Source organism: Gekko japonicus, unplaced genomic scaffold, assembly GCF_001447785.1.
Source record: "Gekko japonicus isolate JY-2015 unplaced genomic scaffold, Gekko_japonicus_V1.1 scaffold229, whole genome shotgun sequence".
Classification (NCBI taxonomy): Eukaryota; Metazoa; Chordata; class Lepidosauria; order Squamata; family Gekkonidae; genus Gekko; species Gekko japonicus.
This window is the reverse complement of record NW_015166426.1, coordinates 1329293-1351983: the sequence shown is the minus strand read 5'-3', so window position 1 is coordinate 1351983 and position 22691 is coordinate 1329293. Positions and strand designations below refer to the sequence as shown.

Genomic DNA, 22691 nt, shown 5'->3' with positions numbered 1-22691 from the left:
GGTCCTTCTATGGAACAAAGAAAGTATGCTTGTAAAGTGAAGGTGAAAGAAAGAGAGAGGAGTAAAGATTTCAGCTCCCTTGTGTGGCATGTTCTCTTAAGAACTACAAGTCCAAGAAGTCCTTATACATTAAACAGTTGCCAACCTCCAGGTGGGGCCTAGCGATCTCCCAGAATTATAACAGGTATCCAGCAAAAGAGATCACTGTCCCTGGAAAAAATGGCTGCTTTGGAAGGTGGGCTCTGTGACATGGATTGCCAGGTCCCTCAGACCTGCCGGTGGGGGATGGAGGGACTTAATAGGAGTGGGAAGGATCGCCAAAAATAAATGTGATGTGCCTACATGACCTGGAAGTGACATAGGCACAATCGAGATGTCCGGGGGGGGGGGGCAGTACTCTGTATTTTGGGCAAAACTCTGCTGTAGAATCTACCACTTCTCTTTGGTGGAAGTTACTACTTCTCTATGGTAGAAGCTACCACTTCTAGGTCACGTAGGCATGTTGTGTTTATTTTCAGAGTTCTTCCGTGGTTTTTTGGGGGTAATGGTGGAGTGTCAGAGACTGTGGGCCCTCCGCCTGCACCGGGGTGTGTGTGAGGTCCTGAAAAGTACTGGGTTCGCAGCATGGAGGACTAGGACGACGACATGTGTTTGCACACGTTTATTGTACTTAACATCGAACTGCAAAATGGCCCTGCAAGGCCAACTATATACACACCCACCCAGCACACCCACAGTCCCATTGGGGGGGTGTTTGAATTTTCCACCATAGTTCCTATTGGTCCGTGCTGGGGGAACTAGGATCCTAAGTTCCTATTGTCTTGAGAAGCTAAGCTCCTGCCTATAGCCGCGGACCCCTGCTGGCGGTCCGCGTACATAACAGGTCCCTCCCCTTCCCAAACCCGGCCCTCTCCAGGATCCACCACCAAATTACCAGGAATTTCCAAAACTGGAGTTGCCAACTCTAGGAGAGAACAGCTGGTGGCAGGGAGAAAGCACAAATCATGGACATGGATCCCCAGGTCAGGGGGAGCCAGTGCTGGCTGTTGGTAAGATTTACAGGTCCCCAACAGATGTGATGTTAAACTTTTTCCTTATTCCCTCCCACAATCAGACCACTATGTCTGCCTAGGAATACAAATCAGCAATCAGATATGTAAAAGAGGTTAAACAAAGGAAACTCAAAGCAGTTAAAGGTAGCAATCAATCCTTAACTTTTCAAAACAGACAAAGCCTTTTCTGTGATTTCACTCAGGAAATACATTAACTCGGGAACAGAGGTAAACAAAACAAAATGAAAATTATTTCAGCATAGAGACTGCATCGGGGCAATTAATGATGAAGAAAAGCTGCCAAATGCATCACACAGCTCTAATCTAACACTTTTCAATCAGATAGATGGGTCTTTCTGAGCATTTTCCTTGTGAAATGTTGCAGCTGAAAAAAACAGAGACTCTTTTTGGAAAACAGCTACCCCACCTCTTATTAAATGACACTGACCAAAGTCAACTAATTTTCAGTGAAGTGTGCATAGCCCTACAGACTTTTATCACATTTCCAATGAAGGATGTTTCAGCAAGCTAGCACTCCTCAAAATCTACAGGCATTCTACTATGGGGCAAGGTTATGCCACATAAAATTTTGTCTACAGAGTGTGAACTTGCAGGAGAAATTAACTTTGGGGGTAGGTATTTCATGATTTTGCACTGAAAAAGGCCAGAAAAATAAAGCTTTAACATGATCTATTTATAAATAAATGTCTGCTGCCATGTTGGTCCTTTAGATTTTTTTTAAAATTCAGAGTATTGACAAGATAATACCTTATAGACTTGCAATTTGCCCACCCATGGTACACAACCCCCCACTCTTGGCCCCAATTCCCTACCCTTGAGAAACTGAGGAGTGGCAGAAAAAATAGCCAGAAAATGGCCTCCATAATGATACTCTAGGATTTTCTTCATGTCTCTATGATCTTTACCATACAGATTAGTGGAAATTTCTAGAATGTCAACTGGAACTGATGCCACATTCACCCCAAACTGGCAACCCCTGAGAGACCATGGGGGCGGCTTTACTGAAATGGGATCTATTGCCACCACCACATAATTTCAGGCTGCATAACTGGAAGTGACATTACCGCATTGTGGGATGCCCTAATATTAACCCAAAGTTCTAGGTAAAACTCCATGGTAAAACCATAGAGTTTTGGGTGAATCCTAGAGCATCTGTCAACAAAATGCTGAGACTGTCAGTTACACTGCTGGAAGGGTTGTTATGGTATTGGCAGACGCCAATTTACCCCTCCCATTCCCCCCTTTAACTGCCTGGTCGTTATGGTATTGGCAGACGCCACTTTACCCCTCCCATTCCCCCCTTTAACTGAGTGCTGGCAGGGGATGTGGAGTACCAGTGCAAGTTCTCTTGCTGGCATCAGGCAAATGGCCTACTCCCCAGGCACCATCCTCAAAATCTTCCAGCATTAGTGAGGTGGTGCTTAGCTGGAAACTCTAATTCCTTCGGACCAACCAAAATGTTACAATACAGTCAGAAAGCTTTCTAAGAAGTGTTTTTCAGACTATGTTAAATAAAAATAGCAAAAAAGATTGGGAGAAAGGATGTTTGGGGACATAGTAGAAAAACCTTCTTCTACAGAAGCTGTATTTTGTACTTTCAGAAGTATGACATTGGTGGAAAGCGCTGTCAGGTCGCAGCTGACTTATGGTGACCCCTTGGGGTTTTCAAGGCAAGAGACATTCAGAGGTCGTTTGCCATGGCCTGCTTCCATGTCATGAACCTGGTATTCCGTGAAGGTCTCCTATCCAAATATTAGCCATGGATGATCTGCTTAGCTTCCGAGATCTGATGAGATCTGGCTAATTTGGGCTATCAGGTCAGGGTCAGAAGTACAGAAGATGTAATTTCAAAATTAAAACAGAAACTTTCATTTCATGACTTGTGAAATGATGTATGGGATGGGACCACGGTATGTTTGTGGGTAGTGGCCTGTGTTACAAGTTTGTTACAGGGCTCAAAAATATGATGCTTGGTCCCCGGAGGCCTGAATGTCTGACTCTTCCAATCTTCTGTTTTGCTTTCCAGACTTTTGCTTCTTCCTCTGTATCTTGCCAACATATATTCTCCTTAACTGACCCTTATTATTGGACTGCCTTCCATGCAGCTCATCCATCATCACCTTCAAGACGCATTTAAGGATTCATCCCTTTACTCCGGCTTTTCTCATATAATTTGCTTCCCCTGTCCCTTCCTTTCCCATCCACTTTCTTTGTGAGTCATCTCTGTTCTCAGAGCCAATGCCTATAGACAAGGATAGTACCATTTTGCCTCCACAGGACTCCTTTTTTGGGTTTTGGTGCTTATGTAATCATAGTGGACACATACACAAATACATAAAGACACATACACACATGCGTAACCTGTGTTCTACCACTAACTGGGTAGAACTCCCCCCAGACTTTTGCTGGGCAATTTCTTTTCTTACCTTGCTGAACAAAGGATCCATACACGAACCACATGGAGTTGTAGAGGGTTGTTGACGTCATTGATCCCATTTGCAGACGTGGTGGATTAAGCCAATTTAGGAGGTACACCAGTAGTCCTACCAAAAGCACTGTTCCAGCTATGCAGGCCCAGAGGGAAAGGTCAAATGGTGCCAGGCAAGCAAACATATCCATTGTCTTTTCAGCCTTCCGGAGTAGCACCCCCACAGAGTAATCCATATAACGGGTGGTAAAATCAACTACATTTTCTCTGTCTGGAGTTATGGTTAATGCAGAAATTCCTATGTCAGCTCTCTAAAAGAGAAAAAAAAGACACAAAGAAGAAAATCAATCATTTAATTAAATTTTCTGAACAATAGGAAAATACCATGACAGTATTTGAACCCATCTTGGACAACAATCAGTTGCCAACCAAGATCCATTACCTTAAGTATGACTGGTGCATATTAACCAAAAACAGCAATTCTACTAAAAGGCAAATGAATATCTACATTTTGATAAATATTGGGTTGCATATCTAGATTTAAGAATTTTATTTCTAAAGTTCTCTTAGCATTCAAAAATGGGGAGAACATTTCAAATATAGGTTGTTGCTGGAGGAAATCAGTTGGCCATTTATCTTGTTTATTCCCATCAGCACAATCAGCTATCCATTGAGTTCAATTCTTTCCTACCCTTCCTCTGAGCAATATATGTGGTTCATCACTGATGCAATACAAATACCTAATGGGTATTCATTTTGATAGGATTGTTGTTATCCAGTTATTTTACCTGTCAAAAATTGCATGCTAACAAGCAAAAAAGTATTGGAAGGAAATATATGGAAAAATGCAGAACATATTAAAATTTAAATTTCCTATGGAAGTTAAGAATATGTTATTAGGTACACTGCCTAATAAATTGCCAACAATTCTGGAAGAGATATTCAAATACATGGTGACAGCGGCTAGAATTATCTACACAGCAAAATGGAAATTAGATGTCTGCTCTGCCCCCCTGCCTTGAAGAATGGGAAAATAATCTTGCTGAATATGCTGTAATGGCAAAATTAAGAATTTATCTGAGAAACAGATCAATCACGAAATTTGAGGAGAGGTGGAGTGTGCACTATGCTAGCAGGAGACAAATTTAAAATGAGAAGTGGTTCAAAAATTTGTACACAAATGTATTGAAATGTAGAAGCAGAACAAGAATAAGTTTTAAATGTTTTCTTTAAATGTTTAAGTTTCTTGAATATAAAGAAGTGAATCCTGAGCAGAAGTATCCTTTCTTTTTATCATGAGATATATAAAAGATTTTCTTTCTGTACTCTGATATATTACTTATTGGTAAAAGTTACACTGAGTAGGCAGAGGTGGCAAAAATATATCATATCAAATATGTAGTAAAGATGATATCAATAATGTAGATGTAAAATAGATTAGTTATGGAATTTGAAATCCAAAAAGTTGACTACAAACGTACCCAAACAGAAGTAAGTATTATTATATTTTATAGATAGCGTTTTAAAAATTATAATGAAGGAGGTGTTGGGGAGAAATGCTTTTTGTTTCATATACCCTGTGTTACATAATTTTTTATATACATCATTGTGATATGCAACCCCTTTTTCATTTCTGCATCCCATCTATATATATAAAAGAAAGTTCCCTCACTGTAAAATCAATGGCCAGCCAAACTGCTGGACCTAGAGACACCAAATTCGGAGAGAGCGCTCCTACCATGGCGCAGGTGCTTGCTAAGAAGGGAGTTTTAGAAATTCAACCCCTAGGTGGGTCAAAAGGAGGAAATGTGCTCCCCCACATTGATTCCTATGTGGCTGCCAGGCAGCTGCCTCTCTGCACCCCAAACTCTCTGATTGGTCAGCTGCAGAGCTCAGTGTTCTGAGGTTAAAAATGCCCAACAGTTACAGGAGACTGCAGAGAGCTAATGACCGTTGAGGAAATCAGGAGTGGCCAGCAACCACCTGTGAAGTGAAGCAAAGCTGCTGGCCCAGCCTCTCTGATGGCTTCCAACACACTCTCCCCATCTTCTACACCTAACAGACGGTGCAGCCCCACCTCCACAGTGGCTTCTAATACTCCTCCCCCTCCCACACTGGACAGGCAGCTCCCCCCACACCTCCTACATCTAATAGGCGGTTAGGAGAGGAGGTGGGATGCTTACAGCTACAAGGGAGGTTTGCTCAGCAGGATTGCCTTAGCACTGCTGCTGGTCCAGCCTCCCTGATGCCTTTAAATACAATCCCCCCTAACACCAGACAGGCTGGTGTCTGTTAGGTGTAGGAGCAGGGCCAGAGTATGAATGTTTATGGGAAAATAGTAAAGGACCTTTCTAGGAGCCATTTCAATGTGTGCCTCCCTCATAAACCTGAAGAAATGTCCATGACATCACCACTCCCTCACACCAACTCCCCCTGACACCTCTCACCTCTTACTGCCCCCAAGAAAGCTCCTGGCAAACGTCGAGCCAGATACACCAACGCTACAAGGAGGAGGCAACTTAGGAATGTAGCAAAGACATGAAACTCCTGAGCTGCACAGGCCAAGTACCAGCAAGATCACCCTTAGGTGCTCAGAACAACACAGTCTCCATATGAGCAAAACAATCCAGGAGCACAAGTAGAGAGGCCATCACTTTCGTGGAAGGTAGCAGGAGTGGCCTTAACGGACGACTGCTTCTTAGATGGACAGTTCTATGTGGCCTGCTCCAGAGTGAGCTCATCAAGCAGCCGGGTGATCCTAGCACCTGAGGGCAGAACCACCAATGTGGTCTAGAGAGAGGCCCTTCAGTACAGAAAAAAAGTACGTATGTCACACTTCATTTTTTACACTACAATCTTCTCCATTAGAATTCCTACAACAAATGTCACATTGCAGATTTCACATCATCAGTATTATAACTGGATTTACGGAACTTAAATACCGTAGAGAAGCACGGGTATCAGGCGCATATATATATTTGCATGCTAACGCTTTATGTGAGTGCTTTTTCAGGAGAATAAAAGGAAATATGACATACAGAAGCTACCACTGGTGGCTAGAAGGAAACACTACTAACTGTTATCATAACACACTAGAACCAAATAGCCTCCAAAATAAAGAACTGTGTAATCAAATCGTAGCCATCCCTATCAATTAATATTGGGCCCATTGAATCAATTAAGGGCACAATACTACTAGGGTACTTTTAAATCACATTGATTTTGGGGGGAATATCTTTGTGTCTGTTCTACTGTTTAAGCAGCATTTCATTGTAATCCAGTACTGTTTTGCATATTGTGGATATTTGGCTGTGATGTACAAGCCATGTTCAAATTTCCAAAAATACTAAACCTTTGCTCTTTTTCTTAAAGCCAACTATAGCCTTCTTTAAGTTCACTTTAAATGGCCTCACATGGGCTACTTAAGAGCTAATTGGCTTCGGGATTCTGACCTGAAATCATTAAATTCTCTATCAGCTGACCTTGATTTAGGCTTATTCAGGCCCCCTCCTCCAAGCATGTCATGCTTACTGGTCTCAGGCATTTGGGAAAATGATAAATGCTGTAGATGTGACGGTTCACAAGAGATTTTGGTCCATTTGATTTGGAAAGGCCCCATTACCGAGTCCATTTGGAAAGATGACATTGACAGAATTAATATAGTCTTGCCCTTAAAGCTAGAACTCTCCTCTAATCGCCTCATTCTGGGTTATGTCCCTGCAATCTGGAAACTACCTAAACCTGTCATACTCCTGATTACCAGAGCATCTCTTGCAGCAAAGTGTATTATTTTACAGTTTTGGAAATCATGTTCTGTACTCATAACTGAAAATTGGGTTGAAGACCTTTTAGATCTTTCCATTAAAGAAAGAATCATGCACTACAGGAGAGATAAATCAAAGTTAATGGAATTTGGAAATCTTTTCTACAATTGTTCTCTAATTGAATGTTACTCTTTTGCTGGAGTCTCATTCATGTATAAAAAGTCTTTTTCCTCCCTTTAATATTTTATCATTACGTTAAAAATCTTAGTTTTTCCCCAATTGGATTGTATTCTGCTAGAAAATATTGACTAAGAAATGGAATTGTGTGTATTCAACAAATGTGGGGATTGATATATGAAGAGATAGCAAAACCTTAGCTCTTCTTTCATACTATTGATATTTTTTAATATTTCATGACGTCTAACAACAAAAATGGTGTTTAACTGTGTGTGAAGCATGTCCTATAGACTTATTTTATTAATTTATCCTTTACTGATTGAGGTAAAATTTATATGTTATCCTATCAAGATAGCTCCCAGTACATACATATGTGCCATCAAGTAACAAAAAAACTTATGGCAACCCCAGCAAGGGGCTTTCAAGGCAAGTGAGAAGCAGAGGTGGTTTGCCATTGCCTTCTCTGCAGAGTCTTCTTTAATAGGCTCCCATCCAAGTACTAACCCTGCCTGGCTTCTGAGATCTGAGGAGACTGGGCTGCACCATGCCACCTTTTAAAAAGGTGGCCTGCAGAAAGCAGCAGGTTCAATCCCTGGCATCTCTACTTGAAGTCTTGAAGACCCGCTTCCAGCCTCAGGAGACAACACTGACCTTGATGGACCAGTGGCCCAACTCAGTATAAGGCAGTCTCGTGTGTTCACCAGATTAGGGAATAAAATAACTCTGCATTCTTCACCCCAGCTCCTGTACATGCACATCTGTCGTACTTGGAAGAAGCACATCTCCTATCTGAAGTGAATGAATATCTAGAACTTTGAACACAAGGTTATGGCAAAAGAACAAATCTATTTGATTGGTTTTTATTTGTACTGTGGATATTGAGGCTGCAAAGTAATTTCAGAATAATGAACCTCTTCCTTTGCTGGCAGATGTTTAATAGCACCAGAAAATGAAGCTGCTGTACCATATGGCTACCTGTCGCACACATATCAACCACCTTGCCTTTGTTCCTTCAAGATCCATTTAAGATATGAAGAAGACTATTAATATCCCTTCATCCAGCCTGCTTATTGCTCAGCACATCTCCAGAGACAGCAGTCACAACTTCAGTAGGTGTTATTTTAACTTTCTTTTCACATGTGCAATTATAATTTCAGCAAAAAACCCCAAAGACAGTCACGTTAATGCTTAAAAAAAGAAATTTAAATACCGAATAAGTGACTGTCCTTTAAAAAAAAAAACCAACCATAAAAAGGAAAATTTAAATACACGAAGCCTCGACTCATTGGAAATAATGAGCTTTGTCTGTAATTAAAGCTGTGCAAGGTTCTTTATGAGAAGATGAGGGAAGGGGAGGGTTGTGCAAAGCGCAGAAGAATGTGTGAACAGTAGAACTGCTCAATCAGTGTACCGACCCCTGGGGATTCCTTTCATCTCTGTCTAATGAAGGTGATGCCTCCTCATCACCCTAAAAAGGATGTAGCTCACATCTGAAGTGGCATGGAATAATGGGGAGATTAAAAAAAAGAGACATTCCTCCCTGGCTTTGATGCATGGCCTACTTATTCATTCAGGAGAACCAAGGACCAAAGCTTCAGGAATGGAGGGAAGGAGAAAGAGGAGGAATATCTTTGTTTGCTGTTTACCATCATCTTAACTGAGGATTGCTTTTGCTTTTCCAGAATCAGGTATCTTTCCTGGATTGCAGGTTGCAGGCAGGGACTAGGAATATTCTCCCTCATGGGTAGGGTTGTCATCTCCATGTTGGGAAAACAGGAGATTTTGGGTGCGGGAACATGAGGAGTGTGGGTCTTGGGGAGGGGCTTCAATGGGGTATAATGCCATAGGGTCCACCTTCGAAAACGGCAATTTTCTTCAGGTGAACTGATCTCTGTCACCTGGAGATTAGCTGTAATAGTGGAAGATCTCCAGCTACCACCTGTAGGTTGGTACCCCGACTCCTGGATAAAATTCATGACAAGGCTAGCGACTAGACCATAATATTTTATGCCGTGGCACTTTGGAACACCCTCCCCCGTGAGGTTCACCTTGCACCAATTTACTTTCTTCTAGGTGCCAGGCCAAAACACATGTCCCCCCAACACAGGCTTTTAATTAGAGATTTTATCTGACTAGCTTTTAAGTGGTCTGCTTCTGTACTGTGGATAGTTTTTAGGCTGTTTATGCCCAATAGCTTGCTTTTAATGGCTTGGTTTTTTAGTGTTATGTCATTTTAATTGTAAGCCACCTCAAACAGGTCTCTGAAGAGGTAGTATAGAAATATCCTAAATAAATAAAACATTCCCCACTGTGACAGCTTCACTTATATAAGGGTAGGCCTTCTGAAGATGCCACCTTGCAGGTGGGTAAGATTGGCAGCCCACTCATGAGCATTTTATGTGGTGGCTTGTACCTTGTGGAACAGTCTACCTGAGGATATCAGAAACCCACCCCAACTACCACCATTTTGCAGAATGTGCAAATCAAGAATGGTTAGGTTGGTATTTCTATTAAGAGATTAGAACTAGGGTTGCCATGTGCCTGCCAGCATTAGGTATAGTAACAAGCTAGGGAACCACAAGGACTTGTAATGGGCATCTCATTTACATCTCCACACTATTTGCTGTTTCCCTTCCTTGGCATCTCCCATAGCCTTTCCTCTTTTTCTGCTTCTTTATCTCCTTCCCACCTCCCCAGCCAACCTATCTTTATTGACCCCCTGTCTTCAGCTTGTCCTCCTTTCCTCCTCTTGGCAGCCTCTGTCCAGGGAAATGCTGGCTCAGTTGCACAGTGCCATCTGAGCCAGGCCCAGTTGTGTGGTGGAGAATCTGAAAATACTTGTGGGGATACCTCACCATCCCCTGTATCGCCTCTCCACACTATTTCCTCTTTCCTCCTCCTGGCAGCCCCTCACCTTTCCCTGTTTCCTTTTCTTCTTCCTACACACTCACTTGCCTTTCTTCTCCCCCCTCACCTTCGGCTATATTTATTTATTAACTTAATCTATGATTCCTCTTTTAAAGGCCAAAACCTCCCTTCCACCTTCCCCTGCCCTTTACTGACGGAAACCAAGATTTCAGTTGGCAGTACTGTTCAGGTTGCCTAGCCACAGCCACTGAGGCAGGCCTGTAGCTAGACGATTTTCGGGGGGGGGGACTGGATGGATATGGGGTGGGGGGAGAAAAATTAATGGAGAATGAGGAGAGTTATTAATGTCTGTTGTCCCTTCTGCCTTCTGCGAAGGCTGCTGTGCTTTCTCCACCTTCTCCTGAGGCCAGGGAGGGACAGAAGGGACCCCAAGGCCGGTTGCAGGTGTTTTACAGCCAAAGTGCAGGGACAGGCAGGCTGGCAAGGGTAGGTGGATGGGTAGAAGGCAGATGAGCACGTGAATGCATGCCCCTGGGCAAGGGAAGGTGGAGGGTTGCTTGTGCCCATGCACTAGTAGGCAGCCACTAGAGGAGGAGTGTGAATTACCCAGAGTGTCTGTGCAAGGGAGGCCACACGCATGCAGCAGGGATTGTGTTTACCCCCTTGTGCTTGGAACTGAGCTGCCCGGGCTCAATGTTGTAGGGCTTTTATTCTTGCTACTGCTGTGTTGATTGGCTTATCTGAGTCAGTGCCTTGGAGTACATCCTGGCAAGGCCTCAGTTGGAACACAAAGCCCTGCAACACCCCAGAGAGACTAGCGGATGGATGGAGGCAGCCAGGGGAATTAGGAGGGGGCAGGCTCTATGATTCGGGGGCATTGCAATAAAGGGAGGGGGTGTTGCCCTGTGAGCACCACACTAGCTACGGCCCTGCACTGACAGCATTCATTTTTTAAGGCTTTGGGTGCTGCTTCTATTATTTTATGTGTTTTTTTAACCCCCACCATTTTAAAAATGGATTTTTCTGCAAACCTGGGGCTCTTCTCAGGTTTGTAGACAGATCTGTCTTGTCTGTTCATGGCTACAGTCTCCAAATTTAAGTATCCACATATGACCATGTTGAGAATTAGATATATTGATGATTAAAACACAACATAAAGCACCCATGAACAGGAAGGCGGTAGGTACATACATATTTGTGAGTTACGTTAGGCAAAGAGAAAATGGTTTACTCAAGGTCACCCAGAAAGCTTCCATGGGAGATTGGGGGTTCTAATCTTGGTCTCCCAGATCCTAGTGTGACATTCTAACCACTATACCATGCTGGTAAATCAATTTCCACCAACACAGCTACTGCATAGTGTATAGAAATATTGATTCCTATAAACCCCTGCCTCCCCCTGGAATGTGTCTTGCTGATACCCTGCTGTGTTGATTCCCTACAGAAGCCATATGGCCTCAACAGGCCTGCCATATAACCCTACATTCTTCACACTTCAATGCTGGCAGAGAACAGATGGCCTAGCAAACAGGCAAAAACACACGTACGTCATGGGGTGGTTGGAATTTGGGGACCACATGACTGCAGGTGTGGCCTTCAAGAGTACTGACCATTCAGAAGTTGTCCCCATGGCAACCCAACGATTGGACACTCCCATGTCTACTCCAATTGGCCCCTGGCCAGGGCTAGTTTGGAGACTGAGATTGCCCTATATCTGGTCAAACCCTATGGAGAGAAGTCTCTCTTCTGTTCCTGCTATCTCTGCTGCTCTGTGGACTTATCCCTGAAATGCTCTTGTCCTGCCATGTGGTCTGTGGGAGAACAAAGGATCCCCTTGTGCCTTAGAGCACATGAAGGCAAGGAGGGGATGTTCCTCCTCAAACCCCCTTGGGGGTACCTGGACTATTCCAATGGACAATATTGAACTCTTGGATGCTACCCTGATGTTGGTAAATATGCTTCTTACTGTTTAGTTAAGGCAAAACTTGCCTAGGCTTGTTATTTTGAAATCCTTATTAGTCTGTGCTAAGTTCTATACTGAATAAACTTATTCTGGTTTTCTAATTTGTCTGCATTGTGGTAACTGGACTTCAAGCCTTTTTCCTGTGCCTGCTGCTCGCCAAATGGCGCTGCCTTGGTAAGATTAACTGCACAGCTCTGGATTGAGTTGCTAATGTGTTAAGTCCCATAGGCCAGTTAAGAGTCTGAACCTTGCTCTTGGACTGGAATGGGACCATAGTTAAAAAAGGTTCTGGTGGCTATTGTCTTGAAATCCAGAGAGCCTACATCTCTGGGTGATTGAGTAATGTATTGAGCCAGTGTAGAGTTCTTCCCCTCATCCCTGGACTGGCCTGGGGGGGCAGAATCTATACACATAGTCACAAAGCTGTGCAAGGCCTGGTTATGTCTAGATTAGATTAGATTACTGCAACATGGTCTATGTAGGTCTGCTCTTGAGAAGGGTTCAGAAATTTCAATTGGTACAGTATACTGCACCCAGGATCTATACTTGGTCTTAACAAAGTCCGAGAAGCAATATCTGAGATCCCTTGAAATCTCCAAATATTGGAGAATTTTTACCCTGGCATGTTTTAATGCTCTACCTTCAGCCCTTCTGGAAGGCAGATACCATTGTGTCCTGCTCCCTTAACTGCTTTGCCCATCTTCTGAGCATGGAACAGAGCGTGGAACAGAAGTCACTGTGGGTGTGGAGGGGAAAATATGTGTGAATTTCCTGCATTAACATAAGAACATAAGAGACGCCAATGTTGGATCAGGCCAAAGGCCCATCCAGTCCAACACTCTGTGTCACACAGTGGCCAGATATACCAGTGCCATCAGGAGGTCAGGAGGTCCACCAGTGGGGCCAGGACATTAGAAGCCCTCCCACTGTTGACCCACTGTGCAGAGGGTTGGACTAGAAGACCCTGGAGGTCCCTTCCAACTCTATGTTTCTATGATTCTATGTCATACAGAGAAAGTAGAGTCTATTGAACATGTTCTGCTATTCTATAATGACATCCGACATCAATATGTTGCTCCAATTCTCTCACATATACCGGGAAGATCTGAACAACTTTATGTCTCTCTCCTCCTTGCTGACTCCTCCCAAGAGATAACTTACAAACTTGCTAAATTTTGCCTATGGGCATGTGGGGTATGCAAACAGCTGATTGAGTCCCAGCAATTTTGCCTATCTGTTCAAGGAGGGTATGACTTTCTTTGTTCCCTCTCTTAATTAGCGTTCACTGTTTTGTGCTTGTCGCATTGCATGTGATATTCCTTTTATTATTTGCTGGTTCTCTAAGCTAACCTTACATCTAAATAAAGTTTAATGTAATTACTAGAGTAGGTCATATGGACCATATCATTCCAGTCTTGTCCCATCTACACTGGCCCCCTGTTGGTTTCAGGGCACCATTCCAGGTGGTGGCCTTGACCTTGAAAGCCCTATATGGTTTAGGATCAAGATACCTGAAGAACCACCTACTACCCTATGAACCTGCTCAACCACTATGGTCATCTTTGGAGACCCTGCTCTGGGTACCCCCACCTTCTGAGATTAGGCAGATGGCAACCCGGGAGAGGGCCTTCTTGGTCATCGCACCCAAATGCTGGAACTCCCTCTCCCCCAGAGAGATTCATCTGTTGCCGTCTTCTGCCAGTGGGTAAAGACTTTCTGGTTTCATTTTGCTTTCCCTCAATGATCCATGCTTCCTAACCAATGTTTTAATTGCTCTTATCTCTTTGTATGTATTTTAATTTGTTTCAATACTGTGTGTTTGCAGGGTGCTAATTTTAACGGTTTTAAAATGTGGTTTTATCATGTATGTTTTAAAGTTTTAGCCACCTTAGTAGCCCTTGTAAGGGCAGAATGGTGGGATACAAATTTTGTAAATCTATATATAGCTGTTCAGGAGCTGCAGCAATTGAATTGCAGCTCTACAGCCAGTGGTGATATACACAAGTGGCAATCATGGGCTCAGTTTGGATCACTCATTATTTATAAATGTTACATCAGTGCCAATAGTCCTGATGTGGTATAGCTTGCCATGGGAAGTAATCATGTGATCTGGAAAGCCACAAGACTACCTCTTGCATCTTTTCAGCCACAACATGGAGTCCCAGCCAATGTTCCCTCTAAGCTGTAGAGTTTTGTGAGCAAAAATTCTACTTTGTGAGCTACTGGCATTAAGGTTGTGAGCGAGCAATTTGGTTACTGCATAAATTAGTATGCACTGGAGCCATCCTTCTTGAGCTAGGACAAAAATGTGTGAGCCGGAGGCTAAAAAACTGTGAGCTAGCTCACACTAACTCAGCTTAGAGGGAACACTGGTCCCAACCATGCATAAGTGGTTTTTTTGATAGTAGCTACACCAAAGCAGGAACTCACCACAGTCAGTTCTGGTAGTGGTGGTGGGGATTTTCTGTAATTATTCTCTGTGAGAACAGAATGGGTATAATCATTTTTACAGGTTTAACAACGGGCTGTAAAATAATGGACTATTTGTGTGAGCAAAATCTAATTTGCTAGTTAATATTCAGTTTGTGTTTCTGTAACTGAAGGAACTGTTTGTTTAAAAATATCAATTTCTGGAAAAGGGCGTTTTATCAAAAAAAATGACTGTACATCATTTGGTGTTTAACTCAAATTTATATGCTAGCAAATGAAGACTGGCAAAATCTGACTGTATCTTGATTATGGAATCATAGAGTTGGAAGGGGCCATACAGACCATCTAGTCCAACCCCCTGCCCAATGCAGGGCCACCTTATCAGTTAGGGCTGCTCTGATTATCCCCAGTGGACTGGCCCAAGTTCACTCAGCATGAAGCCCCAGTGACCACATCGTGGATAACCAGAACTTATGCAGGGCATAGCTGTGGCTGCCCACTCTATCACTGAGCTCCAGAATGGAAGCAATGCTAATGGTATGCAAATAAAGTCAAATTACCTAAAAACTGGAAAGTAGAAATGTGAAAATGCCTATCATTACCCTGTCAAAATTAATCAGCGAAACAGCTGTTTACACAAGCCAAGGTTTGCTAAGTGCTTCATGGGGGTGGGAGAGTTAAAAAACGTGCAATCCTGTCAATATTTAGATGTTAAGGTGGCAGTCCATAATAAAAACAAGTAAAGTGCAGCACATGAGCCTTCTATAGCTAACGTTGGAGCGTTACTCAATGTCATTTTTTGAGTAGCAGAATAATGCATATTTGTCTCAACAACATTCATAAAATGTCGAGAGAGACATCAAAGTCAAATTATGAACATATGTTACAAGGGACTTGTAAACTTGGAATGAATGCAGATTTGGGCCTATAGCTATGTAACAGCCAGATTATGTGGGCCACTTTAAATTGCCATATGTAGAAGTTACCACCAAATGGTGAGCTACTATAGCACAGTTCATCACATACACAGAGAGATTTGCTTCCCTTCCTAACATATTGAAATGATCCTAGTGCCTGTTGTTTGATCTCAGCTCTTGAACAGATTTTGGGAGGTAGGATTTCCAGTGTTCCCACTTTCCAAATTTGTCTAAGGTTCAATTTTCACAGCGAAAGGAGGTGTGGAGATGTTACCACCCCTCAGCCATTACTTGCAGATTTGGTCCAGCTTCAAGGTGAAGGGAAGTGATGGAGAAAAAGGGAATTACTCAGTTGCTCAAGCAGCTAGGATTTGCCATACTGCACTGACAGTTCCACTACCTGCTGGTGCTGCATGACAAGACTTTCACCTTGAATCAGCTAAGTAGTAAATTGATAGACATGATTAATTGGAGCAGAATACCAATTGGGGTGTGCATCTCATTGAAGTAAATAGATGGATTTTCACATTCAGCTATGCATCAAAGATGGATGCTGTCTGTCCATATTGCATTATTTCCAATGGGATGTGCCTCTTCACAAGCTACTTTACCTTGACAAGTCAATTAGGCATTATTTACTTACTTACTCTTGCAGAGACTCAAGGCAGATTGCAAAAATTTAGCAAAAAACCACCAACAATACAATAAAAGCAAAAGTGTAATAAAAACAACAGTTGTGCCAATAAAGGTTTGTTGTGTTGAAATAAAAACAATAGATAAAAAACCACCAACAATACAATAAAAGCATAAGTATAATAAAAACAACAGTTATGCCAATAAAGGTTTGTTGTGTTGAAATAAAAACAATAGATACCATAAAAAGTATATAGAAAATTTCCATAGCATTATTGAATTAAGGCAAAGTAGCAGTGGTCCACATAGGCTAAGCTTTACACTTTCTACAGTTGTAAACTGTGTCAAAATAGAAAAGGTCTAGATACAGTAGAAAAGAGTCCTGTAGCACCTTAAAGACTAACAAAATTTCTGGCAGGGTGTGAGCTTTTGTGAATCACTGTTCATGAAAGTTCATGCCCTGCCAGAAAAGAGGCTTAGTGGCACAAAAGGTGCAAAAATCACCAAGGGGGGCACATTTTATGAAACATAACAAAGTTTGCACAACCTAGCCACATTTTTGTTTGACCCTACCTCTTAGGGTTGCCAACTCCCAGTTGGGAAATTCCTGGAGATTTGGAGGTGGAGGCTAGGAAGGGTGGGTTTGGGGGAGGGGAGGGACCTCAGCAGGGTACGATTTCAACAGAGCTGCCATTTTCTCCAGGGGAACTGTTCTCTGTTGCCTGGACATCAGTTTTAATTCTGCAAGTTCTCCAGGCCCCATCTGGAGGTTGGTAACCCTACTACCTGTAGCTGTAACTATGGCCCCTTACTATACCCATAAGGCCAGAGATGCTTCATGTGACATGAGTTTACCTCCCCCCCCCCCGCCAAATACACACACTGAATAGTGGGAATGAATACTGTAGCTTCATGGGTGAAACTAACTGTGTGAATCTTTCCCATCCAATTACCACCCCCCTGAGAGAGTAACGATTTGATGACAAACATCCATATGATCAGCCCTGCCGCGGGGGTTGCAGTATTCACACATGATCCATAGTAATCTGAGATTACATCATGAGGAATCAGCTCCTGAACTGCTAAATGTGTAAGCAGAGAGAGATAGTGGCTTTTGCGTTTGCACATTCATCTCAGTAATTCAACTGTGTAAAGTTCTATTTATGAAAAAGAAAAAAAAATCCTGTCATTTTAGAAGCCTGAATTATATTTACAAATGCATTTCGGATGAAATAGTTTGCTATGAAGTATACCTGCGGGCCAATTTTAGCTTCGGTTTTCCATATGCTTTTCTTCCATGTCACAAAGGGATCACTGGTGCAAGCATATTGTAGAATTGAAACTGGGGCATGTCACACGACTACGACGCTAGGGCATACGGCAGACCATACAGCAGCTGCTAGACAGCCTCAATAAAGCTCTTTTTACTGATGTGCTGCCATTGCAAAGGACCTAAATGCCGGAAGAAAGCTGGGTGCAGCAAGGGAATTTTTATGCCATGGTTCATGCTCTGCTCCCTTGATTACGTTTTATAGGCCCCGGTCACACGGCAAAGTTGCCACAGGAGAGGCACGGATGGTGGGCGGATTATCCGGGTGCGATCACACCCCAACATCTGGGAAGTGGAGCACACCCGTGGCTTACCGCCGACAATGCGCATGAAAAAATGAGTACCTCCATGGTACTAGTAAACGTTTGCCATGGGCTGCCTCCAGACGCCGGTGGTGTGATCGCATCAGCGCGCGGCATTCCCTTCCGGTCCCTCGTTTTCCCGCTGGCGCCGAGGGAAGGACCCGTGGTGTGCCGCCGGCGCGTCTGATCACGTAATCGTGGATCAAACTGTGCTGGGGCAATTAGCCACGCCTCCCCCCGCGATATCCGGCCCGTGTTACCGGGACCATAGTTCATTTTTCCAGACACCAGATATACCTTACTATTATGTTACCTGGAAATGAAGGCAGACTAAAAGATGAAAGACTTCACTGACACGGCTATTTTATATATAGTGGAAGATGATTTTGGTGAACTCAAATGGTCTTCTGACTGTTACAGTTCTGTAATTGTGTAGTTGCACATGTGGAACAGAAGTTAGAACTCCTTCTCCCTCCCCCTAATTAGATTTAATTACATTTTAAACACTGTTCAGGCAGTGGGTTGTTATTATATTGGTGATACATCTAATAACCCTTTGTAAATGCTATTCTGCTACTGTAGACATTAAGCTTCATGTTATATGATAAGTGATATAATCTTCTTAGAAAATATGTCAGCAACATCCGTCCCAATGATTCCAGTACTTCACACCCAGCCCCCTGCTTTTGTGCTAGGTAAAGGTACAAGGGTAAGCTGATATACACGTCTTACTGATTTACTTACTAAAGATTTATTATGACATGTAAACTACAGCCCACTTCATCAGATGCGAAAAGTGTATCCTATACTGGCACACACATATATATGTGTACAAATATAAAATTATAAAATTAGACAAATGGTTTGGATCAACGTCATATGGGGGTTGGGCAGGTGGAATCTTTGTCTTGGGGGCCCATGGTGGCTCTCAGCAGCCCTGGCCAGAGAGAAAAAAAACATATGATGCTACCTGGCCATGACTGTTAGGTAGCACACTGGGTTTGTGTAGAGAAGAGGAGATTTTCCCAGTGGCTATAACAGAAGCTTTCAAGATCAACAGCAATGGTAAGAGCAACTGTGGGGAGGCCATTCTGTTATCATTGTTGCCTTGTAGCCTTTACCAGTCACCTCTGCCTTTCTTTGTTTTAAAAAAATCTTATTATATTTATCGTCAGATAGAAAGGTGACATCAATGACAAAACAAACAATTAATGCCATTAGGTATTCTTGACTGGAGTAGTCATCTTTGTTACACTGTTCTAAAATAGAAGTTGTGGTGTGAGACTGATGTAGGTCTAGATCACAGTGCTAACTGAAGCAGGTTTTATCAACCGGCTGCCTATTTCCCAATGGGAATCAGCTCTCTAGCACCATTATTTAGCCTGTGGGAGACAGGGAATCAATTTACCCTGTGACTAGGGTGAGGGAGGGTAAAGGAAAGGGTTACCTCTCATAACATGGACTTCACGTCTCAAGGAATTCATCCACATGGGCAACTGTGTAACAAAATCCCAGGAATTGGCAGAATAACTATCACGGGTACTTTTTTTTGTTATTCTAATTCTAACATAAATGGATCCCTGACCTGGATGGCCCAGGACTGCCTGCTCTCATAATTCGGGATGGGCACGAACTGGGAAAATGCAGTTTGTTTTGGTTTGTGGATCATGGCCAAGCCACAAACCAAACCATGAACCAAAGCAAAGTAGGAGGTTTGTGGCTCATGGCCCCACAAACCCAGTTGAAAGGGACCACAATCCCTTTAAATAGGGCTACAGATAGCTCGAAAAAACAGCTGAGCAATTGGGTGCACCTTACTCCCCACCACTCAGCTGTTTTGGGCTGTCTTGTGCAGGGAGCCAGTCTGGTGTAGTGGTTAAGGGTGCGGACTCTAATCTGGGAGAACTGGGTTCCCTCAACCTAACTTGCCTCACATGTAGCTGTGAGAATATGGTATGGTTGCCAACCTCCATGTGGTAGTGGGAGATCTCCTGGGATTACAACTGATCTCCGGGCGACAGAGATCAGTTCTTCTGGAGAAAATGACTCTATGGAATTATACCCCACTGAGGTCCCTCCCCAAACCATGCCCTCCTCAGCCTCCACCTCCAAAATCTCCAGGTATTCCCCGACCTGGAACTGGCAACCCTAGAATATGGGGTATAAATAAATAAAAATAAATAAATATTGCCAGCTTGGTGTAGCGGTTAAGAGTGGCAGACTCTAGTCTGGAGAACCAGGTTTGATTCGCCACTTCTCCACATGGCAGCCAGCTGGGAGACCTTGGTTCAGTCACAGGTTCTCTCCAAGCTGTTCTCTTGAGAGCAGTTCTTTCAGAGCTCTCTCAGCCCCACCTACCTCAAAGGGTGTCTGTTGTGGGGAGAGGAAAGGAAGAAGATTGTAAACCGCTCTGAGACTCCTTTGAGTAGTGAAGAGCGGGGTATAAAAACCAACTCCTCCTCCTCCTTCCCTTTAAACTTTAAAGGGACTGCACAAGACAGCCTGAAACAGCTGAGCAGTAGGGAGTGCCTCCCCACTGCTCAGCTGGTTTGTGGCTTTCACGGGGAATAGATGGGCTGCTAAAAGCACCTCACTGTTACATCCATGAACCACCACGAACCGTCATGAACTACTTTTAAAGTTCATGGACGTTTGTGATGGCAGGCCCATCGTGAACTTCTGTTTGCGAACCACGAACAGGGCAAAATTTGTGATGAATTCTGCTTCATGGTTGGGTTTGTGCCCATCCCTACTCATCATATCTTGAAAGCTAAGCAGGGAAGCCCCTGGTTAGTACTTGGATGGGAGAACACTAAGGCAGTCCAGGGTTCCTAAATAGAGGCAGACAATGGCAAAGTACTTAATCTCCTGCCTTGAAAACCCTTTTGGGTCTCCAGAAGTTGGCTTCCACTTGATGAAACTTTCCATCATCAATGTAAGGTGCAATCCTAAACAGTGTGTCTTCAGTGGACTTAGAAATGTTTCACTCTGCTTAGGACTGCACTGTAAATTACCAAGGCAAAATATGTCTTTTGCTGGCATCTCATCTCCTGCTTGTGCCTCTCTTGCTCTTTTTCAGTCTGCTGTGATCATCAGCCAACAGTTCACTTCTACAAAAACCTGTTCAAGAAAGCAATCCGCTCTCATGAGCAGTATTACCGTAACTTTGTGGTCACAAATGTACAGGTAATCTTCTGAAAACGGGGGTGGGGTGGGGATCACAACTTCCATTTGTAGACTTCACAGAAGGGAAGAGGCAATCTTCTGTATGTGGCTGGCTCTAAGCAGGGTTTTTGTTTCCTTAACTAACCTACTTATTTCCACTCAAACTGATGCCTGTTAATTGCTTATGCTGCCGGAGCCCCTTAGGGCAGGAAGGAGAAACGAAGGGAGAGGCTGGCAGCCAAGAGGAAGAGGTCATGCTACAGGAGAAATGAGAAAACCAGAGTAGCAGCTCGATTCAACAGGAGCTCTCTTTTAAACTTCTGAATAGTTGGTTATTTCTGATTAATTGTGATTAAAATAGGATAATTTGAACAAGCCACCCACCTAATGAATACTTCTAGCTAGAATGCTAAACAAACAAGAGGAGGGTAATCTAAGTCTCACTGGGAACTGTGGAAGGTGGGATTTCCCACACACCTTGGAGAATATGCCATGCAGGTGCACTGCACGAAGCTCTGCTCTATTTTAATGCAGAAAATTTGTACTTGCCATAGCAACTGCCACCTCCTGAGATACATCTCCTGCAGTGGCACCTTTGAGATGTGACACGCCTCCTCAGTGAGGTGCCTACAGCAGCCCATCATGCAAATGTGACTACTTTGTACAACATTTGTGTGCAGGCGTAATTTGATGTCTCAGCAGAGCCTCAAATGCTTAGATACATGCTGGCATCCAAAAAGAAAATCTGTGGAATATGCACCTTGGAAGTGTTTGAACTGGCTATGGTCACAGCAAATATCTTGAAACCCCTTTCCCAAACTGGTCTGCAAAACTGTGATTATCTGAAGGTCAGTCAGGACTTTAATCAGGAACCTTCTGCATGTGCTGGCACACACACACACACACCCAGCCTGAATATAGGTTAGAATAAGCAATATTATCTGCTCAAGGCTCTAGCATGGCTCCACTCTTTCTCTTGCCCATTGGTTCTCCTTGGCGTGGTCATAAATGCTTCCAACTGCTTTGACCAGTGCAACGGCTGATCCTGGCTTGGCCTAGCAGGTTATTTCCACGCCAACCTCCAAAGCTTCCTATCTGTTCTTGCTTTGCAGCTGACTTCAAGACAGAGGGCTGCCAACCCCAGCTTGGGAAATTCCTGGCAATATGAGGGCAGTGCATGTGAAGGAAGCTCAGTGGGGATGTAATGAGCCCACTTTCCAAAACAGCCCTTTTCTCCAGAGGAACTGGTCTCTGTAGCCTGGAGATCAGTTGTAATTCTGGGAGATCTCCAGCCACCACCTGAAGGTTGGTGACCCTAGCAGACCTCCAGGCCCTACCTGGAGGTTGGCAACCCTGAGACTCCTTGTGCTGCACCAGCCAGTGAACACATCTGTGTCCCACTGTCCTTTCTGTACAATGCCATGAGTCTGTAGCCAGCAGTTCCAGCAGCTCACTAGCAATAACAAACCCTACAGGTACTCCATGTGGGGCTGTTTTGTCTGCCTGTGTCCCAGGGCTGACAGGGAGCAAAGCTAAGTGCACAGTAAATGACAGAAGGCCATGTCTCAGGAACAGCTTGCACTCAGCATGAGAGGAATCTATGCTAGCAGCTTGTCTAGTGGTTCTGTGTTGTCTTGAAAC

At 43.5% G+C, this 22691-nt stretch overlaps 1 protein-coding gene across 1 annotated transcript in view; it reads right to left on the bottom strand.

Moving 5' to 3' along the window:
- LOC107110907 (glutamate receptor ionotropic, delta-2-like) overlaps positions 1-22691 on the bottom strand; it is a 1200243-nt gene that overhangs the window by 256033 nt on the left and 921519 nt on the right. Inside the window, 1 exon segment of the mRNA XM_015411751.1 lies at positions 3500-3812. Coding sequence (XP_015267237.1) covers positions 3500-3812 — 313 coding nt within the window.